The sequence below is a fragment of the Sinohyriopsis cumingii genome, chromosome 15 (genome assembly GCF_028554795.1).
Source record: "Sinohyriopsis cumingii isolate HCF-2022 chromosome 15, ASM2855479v2, whole genome shotgun sequence".
NCBI lineage: Eukaryota > Metazoa > Mollusca > Bivalvia > Unionida > Unionidae > Sinohyriopsis > Sinohyriopsis cumingii.
This window is the reverse complement of record NC_142975.1, coordinates 65993232-66009922: the sequence shown is the minus strand read 5'-3', so window position 1 is coordinate 66009922 and position 16691 is coordinate 65993232. Positions and strand designations below refer to the sequence as shown.

The 16691-nt window shown below is 35.3% G+C and overlaps 1 protein-coding gene across 1 annotated transcript in view; it reads left to right on the top strand.

Annotated features, from left to right (window-relative positions):
* LOC149781967 (transmembrane and coiled-coil domain-containing protein 4-like) overlaps positions 1-16691 on the top strand; it is a 69419-nt gene that overhangs the window by 32755 nt on the left and 19973 nt on the right. Inside the window, exons 9-11 of the mRNA XM_089936155.1 lie at positions 1962-2123; positions 10894-11030; positions 16579-16663. Of these exons, the coding sequence (XP_089792281.1) occupies positions 1962-2123; positions 10894-11030; positions 16579-16663 (384 nt within the window). The remainder of the gene's footprint in view (positions 1-1961; positions 2124-10893; positions 11031-16578; positions 16664-16691) is intronic.

Here is a 16691-nt window from a genome sequence, read left to right as displayed (position 1 = left end):
ACAGGATTTTCAGAACATAACATATCATACCACTATCATGATGGGGCATATCAATACACAAAGCTTCTCTCTTTAAAACATTATTAAACAAAATCAGAATTCAGTTTATTTGAAAAACATTTTCATGATTTTAAGACGGTTGGCACTGCCATAAATACATGTGTGTTTATCAGAGTATGTGGAATTACCAAATAATAAAGTCTGAATTGTAAGTCAGAATGTTGAAGTGAGAAGGACATAATGTCTCAGAACTGTATCTTATTAACATTCTAATAAAAACGGTTTAGCTGTTTGGATATATTCACATGTACAGTACCTATTGATGGAAACAAGATTGAAGATTAGATTGTTATTTAGAGCACAGTTGGCTCCCATATGTGTATGCTTGATTTGGCCTACTCAGTCATTATTATTATTATAATACGTAGGAATAACATATTTAGCTAATGGTTCAGGTAAATTTGAGATTTTTTTGATTACTTATAATTTCATTTGGTAATGTGTTCCAAGGTAGATTTGTAAAATGAAGAAATTCATTTTGATACAAGATAGTTCTACAGAATCGAAGACAAATGATTGCTATAGGTTTCATTGCAAAGTACAGTAGGTTGAATTGCATCTTCATAAGTAGTTTGGAACATGTTCATTGTCCATTTGAAACTACTAATCTTATTTTTAGCTCTGTCTCCTCATGAACAAATAATTTTTACTTAGATGATAACCAGATAAATGCAAGACTTTTATATTAACTATACTAATAAACAAGTTCGTGCTATTTCTGACTTTTCTTATGCAAGAATCAAACAATGGAATAACCTGTGTTTTTGCAGTGTATTCAACAAAATGAACATTCAGTGTACTATACATTGTTCATTTATCCCTGAGTGTTTATTGTCAATATAGAGCCAAAGAAAACAAACTTGGCAGAAGAGCTGTGTTGTGCTTTAAGGTTATCAGATGCACGTGAAATTAATACATCAATGCACACATGTCTGATATTAAGTACTTGAATGTATCTTGGCATATTTAAATTCATTTATTTTCTTTATATTTCCAGACCAGTACATAGTCAGTTAACTTTTAGCAGAAAATTCTGTTTTTGTATGATCATGCAGCAAATCCAGAACTATGATGTGTCAGGAATAAAAAAAATGTGCAAGCTGTATTGTAGATGACAGATCCATTTTGGCATCAGAGAGAAGCACATTCATACTACTCCAAACATTGCATCTACTGATACTTTACTTTTTATGATTACATGCATGGATTAGAATGCTATGAAATGGCATATAAGGCATTTTTAACAAAAAGTGGGATTTATGCCTTTCCCATACATACATTGTCAGTTTGAAGAAGATCTGAATCAGAAATTAAAAGACATATTTTGCAGATGTAAAATTAGCTTACTAGTAGTATTTAATGTGACTGGAGAAGATGATATTCTGTCTTTGAATTGGAAATGAATTTATATGGCATCTCCAATAAATATAATATCATTGATGTTTATTTTTGTAAATATTGCACTCATGCTAAATCTGATGATATGTTGTTATGTCAATATACAGTAACATCACCAGCTGTATTCCAAATTTTCAAATCTTTCACATGTAGCTTCTTGTTTTGTTTTGTTCATTTGTCTCTCCAGTTATTGAATGTGCACTCTTTTATTGAATGTCCACTCTCTTATTGAATGTGCACTCTCTTATTGAATATGCACTCTCTTATTAAATGTGCACTCTCTAATTGAATGTCCACTCTTATTAAATGTCCACTCTCTTATTGAATGTCCACTTGCATGTGCAATGATTTCATTTAAAGTGTAACCATAATCATTTAGAAAGAGATATAATGCAAAAAGTTAGAGACTGTCTTTCATATATCTTGAATAATTGTTAAATGAAAAGCACTATACATTTTTAGCTCCCACAGATTGTGACATTGCAATTGCATTTTTCTTACAGATTTTCGAATTCCTTGGAAATGTTTGGCAGAGTCCAAAGAACAGTACAGTGTACGCTGGGAATCCAAATATCTTCTTCAGCTGGGAAATGCCTTTGAATACATCCTTTCACTAGGAATGGGAGTTGCAACGAGTGAGGCCTTAAAATATACAGTCTTGGCAGGTATATCTGATTGTCTGTGTACACAATAAAATATAGTTTTGCACTAAGACATGGTTGATACATGGCCTGGTAGGAAAAGGAACACAGTGTACAAGAGTATTTCTTGATCTCCCTTTCATAGTCTGTCAGTGCATTTTATGCCTCACCCACCAGTAATGTTGCTGGCAAACATATGAGCATCACAGGATTTGCAAGAACATTGGCAGCTTGATGGGCTTCTAAGACCAAATAATCATTACTTGATTTGCATGCTTATTGGCAGCTTGATGGACTTCTAAGACCAAATAATCATTACATGATTTGCATGCTTATTGGCAGCTTGATGGACTTCTGAGACCAAATAATCATTACATGATTTGCATGCTTATTGGCAGCTTGGTGGACTTCTAAGACCAAATAATCATTACATGATTTGCATGGACATTGGCAGCTTGGTGGACTTCTAAGACCAAATAATCATTACATGATTTGCATGCACATTGGCAGCTTGGTGGACTTTTAAGGATAAATCTGTGTCACAATCCAACTGCATTCTGTATCACATGCAAATTCAAATTGTCATGACTTGAACATTTTCAGCCAGTTTGCATGTTTTCAGTAGGCACTAAATATTAAACACTAATTCACACTGGGTCAGTGCCAGCATTCATTTTTTTGTGATGTTATATGCTAATGAGTGGGTATGGTTACATCTGCTCTGTTGATAGATCAGCATGCCTTGTCTGACCATTACAGATATTCCATCAATTTAATATGTGTTAATAAGTAAGAACTTTACTGCCCTTCCCTCCACCCACCCCAATATGATTTCCAATCTATGCTAGGCTGATCAAGAGTTTTCTGTGTTGATCCCTGATTAAATAGAATTGTTTCTAGCATAATAAATATATTCTGAATTCAAATTGCATGTATCCAAACTAAACTAATTTGAACATAAACACACTACAGTAAGAGTCCACATTTTAACCCAGAATGATCCCATCTTGAGGACTTGTACTAGAAGTCTCAGGATAATGGGGTGATGATCTGATGATCACATTCTTAATTCTTATTAGTTCTTCTATTAAACTTGCATTATTATTTGGCCTAAAATGAATTTGATATTTTTTACTTTTATCTGTGGATCATTATAAGTGTGGTGGGATGTCAGTGCTAATTGTGGATCATGATATTTGTAGTGGTAGGTCAGTGCTGATTACAGTGTTAACTTGTGGATCTTGATATTTATGGTGGGGGGTCAGTGGTGATTACAGTGTTAACGTGTGGATCATGATAATTATGGTGGGAGGTCAGTGCTGATTACAGTATTAATTGTGGATCATGATATTAATTTTTTGGTGGTAGGTCAGTGTTGATTACAGTGTTAACTTGTGGATCTTGATATTTATGGTGGGGGGTCAATGGTGATTACAGTGTTAACGTGTTGATCATGATAATTATCATGAGAGGTCAGTCCTAATTACAGTGCTAATTGTTGATCATGATATTAATTTTGTGGTGGTAGGTCAGTGCTGATTAGAGTGTTAACTTGTGGATCTTGATATTTATGGTGGGGGGTCAATGCTGATTACAGTGTTAACGTGTGGATCATGATAATTATCATGGGAGGTCAGTCCTGATTACAGTGCTAATTGTGGATCATGATATTAAATTTTTGGTGGTAGGTCAGTGCTGATTACTGTGTTAACTTGTGGATCTTGATATTTATGGTGGGAGGTCAGTGGTGAATACAGTGTTAATGTTTGGATCATGATAATTATGGTGGGAGGTCAGTGTTAACTATGTTGTCAGATTGTGAATCATGTTAACAAAGACTGACATGCATGAAAAGTTTCCTGTTGACAAGGACAACAGCAGTATGAATATCAGGTGCAGAAATTATTGTTGGTACACTAAAAACTGTTATGTGTATCCTCTGCTATGAGTGAACACCTGTTGTTTCTGACCATAATTGTAACGCATGGATTGATTTTATGATATAAATGCTCTGTCATGAGTGACCACCTGCTGAAAGCGACTAGCAACCGTGATGTCTTGACAAAATATGCATTTTGACACTGCTATTTGATACTGCTATGAATGACCGCATTGCAAAAAATGAGGATATAATCCACCAACCTTTATTTAATCCCTGTAACAATGACTGCTCATACCATTCTAAATAAAACAAAAAAATAGGCTTTCACATCATATCTGAAATTTTGTAGGTATGCATATAGTGTTTTATAGTTTCTATTGTAAACCAGACTAAAGTACATGTAGATTATTCCCTAGCCTGGTTCCCAGCATTGTATGCTCCATGCATTGTTATCTGCTATTCATATAGGGGAGAGCAACACAGGGAGCATACGAAGCAGGGAACCAGACTAATTATTCCTGCACATAGCCTGCTTGCCAGCCTTATCATGGATAATATGGATGAGTTGAACCCAGCATTACTATGAACGAACGTATCGCGAGAACATAGATACCACTGACCTATATGTAATCAATTGTTACAATGACTGCTTGATTAGTAATGATTGTTCTGATAAAAAGAAACATAAAAAAATAATAATAATATTAATAATAATAATAATAAAAAAGGGAGTGTGGCTACCAGTGATAGATGCTACAGTCTGTAAACCTGGCCAATGTACATGTCACAAATTGCCATTGTAGTGCCAAAATTGATGTAGTGGTTGTGAATATTGTCTTTAGAGTTAATCTGTATTGTTGTTGTAGTTTTTATAGGGTCTAATGCCATTTTTCAGCACAAGATAGGCTATACAGTATAACTGATGGAGGAAAACCCATGGAAGAACCACTGACCCACGAAAAGCTACTGGCAGGCTTTCTCATGTACTCATGTTAGCCGAGCCTGAGACTTGAAACCCATGCAGACAGAGGTGAAATGGCACTGATCCAGAAGGAATCAGTATTGCCTGTTGGTGAATATGGTCATTGTCTATTAAACCAGCAAGAGAAAATCATTGCTGGGATTCAATTGGTAGTGTTCAAGACTTGTGATGTTTGTTGTTTTTTCCCCTGATGTTTTGTGATTACATCCAATCTAAGCTGTTATCAATTCAATTTGGTGCGACCAGGTTACACACTTTGTTTATAGAGTTAATCCCTATTATATTCTTTGGATGAAGCTGTTCACTTCTGTCTCTGAGTAAATGGTTCTGTTTCTGGATGAGATAATTGTTTCTTTTTATTTCATTAATTGTTAGATATGCATTGCAAATGAATAGATTTTTCATATTTTCCCAAAGCCCAGTCAAAACCGTCTTTACATTCGATATTACAACTGAGCACCAATAAAGTTAACTCCAAGAACCCCAATAACAATGGATGAACCTCTAAAAAGAGACAAATTTTAAGGCTGGAGAAAATAATTATTGTGACTGAAAGAAGTGAAAAAGGACAGACCACTCACAAATAAGCAGTAAAACAAAATTTAGGTTGTTATAAAAGAAAAGGAATAAATCAGAAACGATATCATATGCTAATATATCTAATCTAAAAAATATAAATGTGATTTCATGTTTAATGATAGAAGTATATCTTTAATGCTATATAATTTTGTTTTTAGATGAATACGTACAATATTTTAACAAGGACTATTAATAAAGAATAAAATATATGTACAGTGATTGTGGTTAATTTTCTTTACATTGTTTTGAAACTGGACCTTGGAAACTGGTCTTTTCTTTACAAACCTGCTACGAGAGACCACCTGTCTTGAGAGACCATTTTTTGTTGGCAGAAGGGGTGGTCTCTCATAACAGGCTTTGCTGTTAGCTGTTTGATTCATTGATAAACATAAACAAATATTGTGCAACTGAGACCAACTAGAAACATATTTATATTGGATAAATTCCACTTTACAGCTCTATATGGTCTACAGAATTCTGTATTGATCATTTCTCAATTATAATCCATTTATAAAAAGATATCCCAAAGTTAGAAGATAAGTTAAAACAATGCATATGAGTTGTTGTTCTTATTTGTAAAATGCTTCTTTATAATGGGCATGAGGGAAAACCATGTCTGTCAGATATGGATGTAAAGAAACTTGCCATATTATCTGGGTTTATCCATTACAATGAAATAACTTCCAGATAGAACATGACATATTGTACTTTAAAATACCACACCATTAATGTATTTGTGTTCTATTTTCAAATCTCATTCAGAGTTTGTGTGTTGATTATTGTATGGTGGCAGATATTCTGACTGATTGGCTCATTTCCAAAAAAGAACAATGATAGCTCTTTTAGAGAGTTGGACTTGTACTCCATTGGTCATGGGTTCAGTAATTGCTCAGGCCAACCTAAGCTTTTTGTCTTGGTGTGTCTTTGGAAAAGGCAATTAATTACCATTTATTCTGCATGATATAACCAGCAATGTATTTAAAGTTTTAAAACCAGCCACACATCCATTACATTTCCACATAATAAGAGTAATATATGGAACACATTGTTTAGATTACAACTCAGGAATAATACAGATGCTACTTAATTTCTTATTTATGCACAACAAAACAATACTGATTTGTACAAGAAAAGGTTTAATGCATGCATTCTAAGAATTATAGGATGCATGAGTATATGCATTCAGTCTCCCTCTCTCTCTCACTCACTCTCTTTTCCCTCAAACATGCCACCATTCATTATTACCAATATTCTACAACATCAAACTAAAATAACATCAGTCCTTATTTAAAATATTTAAAAATACTAGGCTGTTTCTGTGGGGGCTACTTATGGGCTAGAATCTGAATGTAAAAGACTGATTCCCAATTGGTACTAGGCTGATCCCAGCATTACAGTGTATTCGGGGCTGATACCATCTCAAGTAGAATTGGTGCTAGGCTGATCCCAGCATTACAGTGTATTCTGGTCTGATTCCAGCTCAAGCAGTATTGGTGCTAGGCTGATCCCAGCTCAAGTAAAATCTGTGCTAATATGATCCCAGCATTCAAGTGTATTCTGGGCTGATCCCATCTTCAAGTAAATCTATGCTGGGCTGATCCCAGCATTATTGTCTATTCCTGGCTGATCCCAGCTCAGCGATAATTGGTGCTATGCTGATCCCAGCATTAAAGTGTAATCTGGGCTGATCCCAGCTTCTGTAGACAATGATAGGCTGATCCCATCTTCAAGCAAATCTGTGCTAGGCTGATCCCAGCATTATTGTGTATTCTGGGCTGATCATAGCTCAAGGATAATTGGTGCTAGGCAGATCCCAGCATTAAAGTGTAATCTGGGCTGATCCCAGCTTCTGTAGACAGTGATAGACTGATCCCATCTTCAAGTAAATCTGTGCTAGGCTGATCCCAGCATTTTTATTGTATATTCTGGGCTGATCATAGCTCAAGGATAACACTGGACAACAAATTTTTACAAAAGTCATGTTACTGAAATAAAATTAGTCAATTCTTATCAATTTTTATGTGCTGAACACGAATATGACAGTCAAATTGCAAAATTGGCTCTAGTTTTTTTGTAATCTGCAAGAAATTAATGTTTACATAATGAAATGCATTCCAATAGTAAAAGGTCAACTGTAATAGCCTACCTATAAAAAATCAAGTCATTGACTACATCTTAGATTTCTTCGCCTGTCTCTTGCACAGCTGTTCGGGAGCATCTCTGAGGAGTGTCCAGCAGTAGTCAGCCAGCATTGTAGTGGACCATTTTCCCTGGTATCTTTGTTCCATTGTTGCGATATCTTGATGAAAACGTTCGCCGTGTTCATCACTAACAATACCACAGTTGCTAGGAAAGAAATCCAAATGGGAATGAAGGAAGTGAATCTTTAGAGACATATTGCAGCCAAGTTTCTTATACTTCATCAACATGTCTTCTACTAGTTCCTTATAGTTTTCTGCCCTAACATTTCCGAGGAAGTTTGTAGAAACTAGGCGAAAAGCATTCCATGCTTGTTTCGCGTCACCTTCCAGCAAGTTGTTGAACCGGTCATCTTTGAAAAGCTCTCGAATCTGAGGACCCACAAAAACTCCCTCTTTAATCTTTGCTTCGCTGAGTCGAGGGAATTTTTCATGCAGGTATCGGAATGCTGGCAAAGTCCGGTCAATGGCTTTCACGAAGTTCTTCATCAAACCTAGTTTGATGTGAAGGGGTGGTAGCAAGATTTTCTGAGCCTCAACCAGAGCTGGGTGTTGGATATTCTTCTCTCCAATGGCTACATTCTGCCTGTGAGTCCATTCCTTCCTCATGTAGTGCATTTCCCTTGCTCGGCTATCCCACTCGCATAAGAAACACATGTATTTTGTATATCCTTGCTGCAGTCCCATTAAAAGGGCAACTACCTTCAAATCACCACAGAGGTGCCAGCTGTACTTGTTATACTCAATGGAATTCAGTAGCTGCCTTAAGTTATCGTATGTCTCTTTCATGTGGACAGCATACGCTACTGGAATAGATGGAAGAATGTTTCCATTGTGCAAAAGCACAGCCTTGAGACTCAGTTTCGAAGAGTCCACAAATAGTCTCCATTCTTGTGGGTCATGAGTGATTTTTAAAGCATTCATGAGGCCCTCAATATCGGAACAGAATATCAGATTACTTTCCTTTCTGAAGAAAGGCTCCAATTGCTGGTGGCGCTTTCGATATGCCGTAATTGTGACATCTTCTTCTAGAAGATTCCATTGTTGGAGTCTTGATCCTAGCAATTCTGCCTTGTTCTTTGATAAGTCCAAATCACGAATCAGGTCATTTAGTTCTTCCTGTGTTATTCTGTGTGGGGTTGATGATGCACCACAGTGAAAATCTGGATCACCGCATGCTGATGGACCAGGAGAAGAACAGGTCGACTCACCTTTGTCTTCGTCAGATGAATCAAGAGAATATTCTGCTGGAGGTTCTGGAATAGGAAGTCCCTCACCATGTGGAACTGGTCTCAATGCAGACGGAATGTTTGGGTAGACTATTCTCGACTTCTTTCGCTTCGTTATTCCGCCGGAAAGAGGAGGAACCAAGCAGAAGTAACAGTCATTTAGGTGGTTGCTTGGCTCTCTCCACACCATTGGGACTGCAAACGGCATTGATGACCTTTTGCAATTCAACCACTGTGAAAGCTGTGTTGTACATGTAGCACAGCATATATGCGGAGCCCAAGGCTTGTCTTGGTCACCAACCTTGCATCCGAAGTAAAGATGATATGCCTTCTTCACTTGAGAATTGATACTTTTCTTCTGGTTGGCAAATGTCACTTCCCCACAAATATAGTAAAAATTGTCCGCGGTATTAACACACTTTCGAGGCATTACTGTTCTTTATTGTACGTAAATGGATAAAATAATAAGTTTTATGTAACAGTAGCTTGAACTGTCTCGCACAACGTCTAAAATATTTTAAATGCTGAACCTATCTGATTGGGCTTTATATAGTACACTGCTTACGTCAGCTTCAGCAGCCGCCTGGCATTAGTATAATAGGCCTACACATGTATAGTACACTGCTGACGTCAACTTACTTCAGCAGCCGCATGACATTAGTATTGCATTGCATCAGAAAATGATGCAATCAACTGTGGATGATGTGAGCATGATGGTATTATGCAATGTTACATCATTATTCCGGATGTTGCTGCAGTCCTACTGGAGAAATTTACACAGTGAAACATAGAAAATGAGGTATATGAATATCTTCAAAACGAGAGCCAATACAAATTTTTCACGGTTATATTCGTGTTCGGCACACCAAAATACTAAAGATTAGGGCCTTTTCAAGTCAGTAATGATTTCACTGTTGACCAGTGTAATTGGTGCTAGGCAGATCCCAGACTTAAAGTGTAATCTGTTTGATCCCAGCTTCTGTAGAGAGTGATAGGCTGATCCCAGCTCAAGTAAAATCTGTGTTCTAGGCTGATCCCAGAATTCACCTGTATTCTAGGCTGATCCCAGCTTAAGTAGACTATGAGCTAGGCTGATCCCAGCATGTTAATGTATTCTGGGCTGATCCCATCTTAACTAAATCAATGCTAGGCTGATCCCTGCATAAGATTGTATTTTCCGTGTTGATCCCAGATTCGTGGAATAGAGCTAGGCTGATCCAGTATGAAGAGAACTATTCTTATTTTTTCCTCTTTAAAACTGTAAAAGAAATGTATTTGACATTATTAGTATAGCTTATGACTATCTGATAGGGAAAAATATACTATCCCATGCACATGAACAACGTAAGGGTACAATGTATTAATTAATGGGTGGTGACTGGGGTAGTGGCAGGCCAGCACAAATCCATAAGAAAAGTTTGATGCAGAGACTCTAAATCCATTGTCTATACCTTTGAAAAGCCAGAGAGGTGAAACTCTACATTCATTGTATGTACCTTTGAAAAACCAGTGAAGTGACTAATCACATAGTACTCAATATGCACATCCCCCCATGTGATCGTCCAACAAGCCCCATGGAGACAGCAAGTAAGAGGCTAATAATAACCTCTGTCATAATTCCCTGTCTGCCTCTCATTCTCAAAGTACACGTATAACACCCCTATACAAGTGTTAGCCACTGAATAAGCCTTATAATTTGACATTGCATCATCTTACCACACCACCAATTCCTCCCTTAATGGTCATTATCAGACAAATCCCATTGCAACACTGGCAATGTGTGCTTAAAATAACTCAAGATCATTAAGTTATGCATAAACTAAAATTTTAATAAATTATCATTTGTCTCATATTAATATGTTACATGAAAACTTCATTCAGAAAAACAGAAGCATTATACTAATTAAATATTTACATTTTGCAGGGTTAATGGCAGCAGTGGCTTGGCCTAGTGCCTTGATGTCAGCTGCAGGTGTGATAGATAACCCCTGGAGTGTGGTCACACAAAGAGCAAATAATGCAGGCAAACAGTTGGCAGAAGTTCTTTTAGCAAGAGAGCAGGTACAGTTTCATTTGTTTTGTTTAGAGATACTGTGCTTTTTTATATTTTTGTGGTCATCGGTTGTCATGGCTGCGAGAAAAATGACATTTCATTGGCACTTAGGTTTGTGGATTGTGGAAGGGTTTTGTGTCTCCTCAGAGAAAGTACTCCCTCACTGTAAAGTCCTTCATAATAACACAGTGTGAGTGTGGTTATCAACCCAATTTCATCATGTAATAGTGAACTTGTATGTTTCATGTACCTTATCTTAAGACAGTCTCACTATAAGGTACATGTTAGGATTCTAGGTATTCAAATATGTAGCAGAAAGGAAGTGAAACCACAATTTAATTAAAATTCAGCAAATGCATTTATTTCTCTAGAAACATAGTGAAAATTCAAGACATAGTACTGTGAATTAAATTTCAAATAATGATAAATGGCTTATCACAATGTCCAAGAGTACAGAATGTTCCAAATGAAAATCTGTTGTCTTGAATGACCTAATATATCAGTAGTCTTGAATGTCCTGATATACCAATGATGTTATCCAAAATCTCTTTGAATGATTTGACAATACACCAAAATAATGGGTTAAACTGTAAGTCCAAGAGCACTCCAGTAATTCCAGCGAATAAGTTGAATAAATACTTCCTCTCAACAAAATTGTATTCTTAGTAGATTCGCAGAGACTGATCTTTAACAGGAATGAATAATTGTTTACCAAGCCTCTTTATATATAAATATCCACTATACCTATGACACAGTAGATAGCTGTGGAAAACCCAAACTTCCTATGGAAAATTCCACTAAATTGCAAATAAATTTGCTTCTAGAACCTTCTAAGCTTATAAATTAAATATACATACCACCTCCTCACATAATGATAAAGAAAGGTTTATACAGTCAAGCTTTCTTTTACCTATTATTCAGATATACATATGATCCTATATTAATTAAATTGCACAGTCAGGAAGATGTCTTATGAATTGCACTCAGATTAATTATGTGGTCCCGGGTGGCCAAATAGTCTAAAGCATTCACCTTGACTGATTACTGCCCTCTCAATTCTGTCTGCATGGATTCGAGCTCAACCAATATGGGTTTGTGAGAAAGCTTGCCAGTAGCTTCCTGTGGGTTGGTGGTTTTTACCATGTGCCTATCTTGCAATGAATAATGGGTGTTATCCCCCCTCATCCCCCCATTTAATGTCACACAATATACACAAGATAAAGCAATATAGTACTTCTGTACATATGAGAGTTCATCTGCAATCAGATTTTCTTTCCCCTGATGTTAGTGTTGTACTCTAGCAGCTATTTACTGAACCTCAACAATCTCTGAATTTTATTTTTAATTTTGTTTATGAAAGTGAGTGGATTGTGATCAATGAATACAACATTTTGGAGAAAGAGCTGAAATGATATATCAGATAGTCATATAAAAGTGTTGCAAAGACAATATAAAAGCCAAACATTCCTTTTCAGTTGTAGAAGAACATATCAGGTGCTTGGTTAGTCTTTTAGAAAAATACCACACTGGATGATCCACACCGTTATTATCTTCTTGAATCAGTACTTCACCCAACCCCTACGTCACTTCCTCAACAGACATATTTAATAATTGGACAAAAGTTGGTGCTGAAATAACTGGTGCACTTTTAAGTATAGCCTTGAATTTGTCAACAAGATTCCTGATACTTGTCAGATCAATGAAACTTGGATTTCTTACTCAACAAATTTGTCAAAGGCTATGCAGTTACAGCAAAATTCAGAAAACAATTCTGATACTATTGAGCCATAAGCAAAAACTGCATCAGTTGCTTTTTACTAACAGGCACATGGAATTCAGAGATAGCCTTGACCTTAGCTTATGCAGGTTTAACTTGACCTTGGCCCTCAACAAGTCCTTAAAACATGACACAAAACATGACAAAATTCACTTTTACAAATATTAATGATCAGATTTGCATCAATGAGTTGATTGAAGAATTCCCAAATGGCTTCCAATGATCTTTCCTTTTGATGGTGTCATCAATGTATGCATCAAAGTTATCTAGACCAAATGTTAACATGTTCATTAAATGCTGGAATGTTGCCAGATAATTTTTCATACCAAATAGTACCTTTTATACTGATAAAGCTCATCTGGAGTTGCAAATGTTGCAATTTCTTTTGCTCTTTTAGTGAGTGGAATGTGCCCAAATCCTTTTTAAAGATCAGCCTTTGTGACATATTTTGCATTTCTAATGTTGTGGACACAATTATCTATTATTGTCATTTGAAATGACTCTGTTTTGGTGACTATGGTTGACTTTTCTGTAGTCAGAATGCATTCAAAAGTATTATCTGGTTTAGTCAAAAAGATTACATGGTGAATTCCAGTTATTTTTACTTGTTTCTAATAAATCATTCTCCAGTAAATATTGAATTAGTAAAGTCATCACTTGATTTATGTGCATATTAATAAATCATTTGATCCCACAATTTTTGTTAGAGTTATTGTCTTTTTTTTTGTTTATTAGCTTAATGAAGTGCATGACAATGCATTTTATTACATTTAGTCACTCAGTTTTTATAAATTGCCATGAAACATGGTAAATATTATGGCCATTATCTGCAGATGCACAGGGTAACAAAATGTTTTGTTCCTGTAATTTTTATTAGTTATTGCCCATTTCATTATGTAGCCTAACTTATTGTGTGAGACAATCTTATTGGAGCAAATTTTTCCAATTTTTGATGGATGGCCATGCATCTTGGTAAATATTATGTTTATAGATGAGGATACACATATTAATGAGTCGACCTTATTTCCAAATATTTTGTTATAGTTATTGTTCTTTTATTCTTTTTAATGCAATGTATGAAGCAATCTCATTAGCACAACTACACTTGTAGTTTTTGATAGATTGTCATGAAAGTTGTTAAATATTATGATCATCACCAGAATTAATAGAATCTATGTTGGGGTTTGTACAGAGACAAGGAAATCCCAGTATTTGTCTCCCCATGATGTAACCCCATGAATGGGACATCCTTGTCCATTCAAATTAAAATAAACTTGCACTTTTGGTAACTAATTAGCACATCCAATGCATACAGTATCAGGTGCAGTTATTGCCTCACATATTTTTATACAGGCCATCCAGTCTTGTACTGTTTTATGAGCATCTACATAATTATTCCAATCATCTCTTATAATTTAAAAGTAAAAACATCCAAGAAAATAAAAAACAGTTATAATTGTTGTGTATTGTATGCATGGTTCTATAAGCATCTCTAGCCATGTGCTGTTTTTGCAAACACTGCGCATCAATACAAATGTGTTAATGAGGGCAGTGGTGTGATTGATCAGTGGACCACTATGATTTGTTAGTGCAGTAGTATTCATTTGCAAATGAATTTTTATGTTTGATTCAACAGGTACAGATTGGGGGTGTTTGAAAAAGTTTGAATAAAGCAGTTTCTTGTTGTTGGCAAGTTTATGGTAGTTACTGACAGAGTTTGGATTTTTTGTGTCCAGTGATGCATTTAGTCTGTGTGTTTGGAACAGTGTTATCTCTTGGTTTCTGAGTTAAATATTTGCCCATGCTGGAGTTTTTGTAATACGTTTAGTAGTCAACTTTGGGCAAGTTTGTTTTAACAGCCTTTTTTAATTAAGGTACTCAGCTTTTGTGCCCTAACTGGCACCCATAAAACTCCATCCACAAAGGTTACATGGGCAGGGTAAAACTGATGGTCAGGGTCAGAAAAATCACTGGGACATTTGTTCTCCTAACATTTGTAGATACAGGATCCCTTTCCCGAAATATGGGGTTAGCATACATTCTTGAATTTTAACTGTTTGTATTTCTTACATACTTCCCTGTCCAATGTCTTTACCTTCCTCTCTTGTTAAACTCGAAGTATTCTAAATAAAGTTCACAATCTTGCATTAAAGAGGTATCTTCCCACTTGATGTTTCAGTATTCTTTACCCCCCTCTTAAACCCCAATGTGCAACGTATTCTGAAAGATATGTGTTTGATAAAGCTGATTGTGCATTATGACCCAACAGTGAGGATTCAGACACTTAATTCATGTGATCAGCACTGATGGCCTTAGCAGTTTTTGGTTATATCATACACTTTCATCTATGGGCTCTACCTAACAGTAAACTTTGTGTGGGTGCTTGTGTCTCTCCTACTCAAAATGTTTTGAATGATTTGTCTTCAAAATTGGAGAGACCTGAAGTTACTTTTATGAGTTCATTTCTTTTTGTTATATCTCTGTTGTTGTTGGATTTTAAAACTCCATCAGGCTCCGCAGATGAAAACAATGGTTTCTTTTAAAACATAGTTCCAAATAAGGACACATGGGCTGATACAGCTGTGGTGAGACAAGAGACTTAGAAAAAAATAAGGTTAGAAAATCATATAGATTTTGGTATAGCATGGGTGAGAAATGCATATATTAATAAAACAATTTGCTGCTGCAATGTTTTTTTTATAGAGCTATTGCCATATTTGTCCTGCAGCTGCATACAGTGTCTTGTTAACACAAATTGTCATGTCTTTGTAAGAGTTAATGCCCTTATATCCTGCAGCTGCATACAGTGTAGGACAGAATGTTGTGAATGCAACTTGCCTTGCAGTCATTATGCATTACTGTGAAACTTTGTGTATGGTCATCATTTAAAGATGCACATTAATAAATCTTTGTGCTGCCCTAACTATTGTAAAAAGTATTGCCCTTTTGACCTACAGTTTATGTTAGAATTTTATTAATGCAGCTATTCTTGCAGTTTTAAAATGATATATCTTGACCTTTTATTGTAATATTTGTAAAAGAATTGTTTAGTTGTGTTTTATCAAGGACTTGTCTCTTTAACTGAGTAGGTTGTGATGCAGGAGAGGTGATTATATATATATATATATATATATATATATATATATATATATATATATATATATATATATATATATATATATATATAATTAATGTAATAGAGCATCTATAAAGATGATGCAAAAGCACTCGAAGGAATAAAGCATGGATAATTTGTTCTTCTGTTACATTAACTAACTTTTCTACATGGTATCCAAGACATGGACAGATTATATATATATATATATATATATATATATATATATATATATATATATATATATATATATATATATATATATATATATGTATAATGGAATCTCTCACCATGTCAGCGTTAATTGCAGTCAGAAGAGTACCACATGTCTCTTGATACTATAGATCATCTTGTCACAGTGTATAGATGACCTGCACCATTTGCCACATGAAAGTTTTTATCTTATCCTTGTTAATTTGTATAACATCTTTATAGTATTTTTGTTGTTCAGATGCAACTATTACAGTGTAACTGAAGCAGACCATATTATTTTAAATGTAATAAACAGGTCAGATCTATAAAGATGAATTTTACAGCAGCAGAAACTTTGTGTATCATTATCAAATGGAAAATATTTTTATCTTCCTTCCTTTATATATTTTTTTGCAATAAATTAATATTCCTTTTTGTGTAATTTTTCTGGTTTTGTTTGATGTATTTCTAGGGGAACAGACCTGTCACCTTAATTGGGTACAGCATGGGTGCCAGAGTGGTCTTCTCTTGTTTAGAGGAACTTTCCAAAAGAAAAGGTAAAACTGGGATAAAAGCAAAGATTAT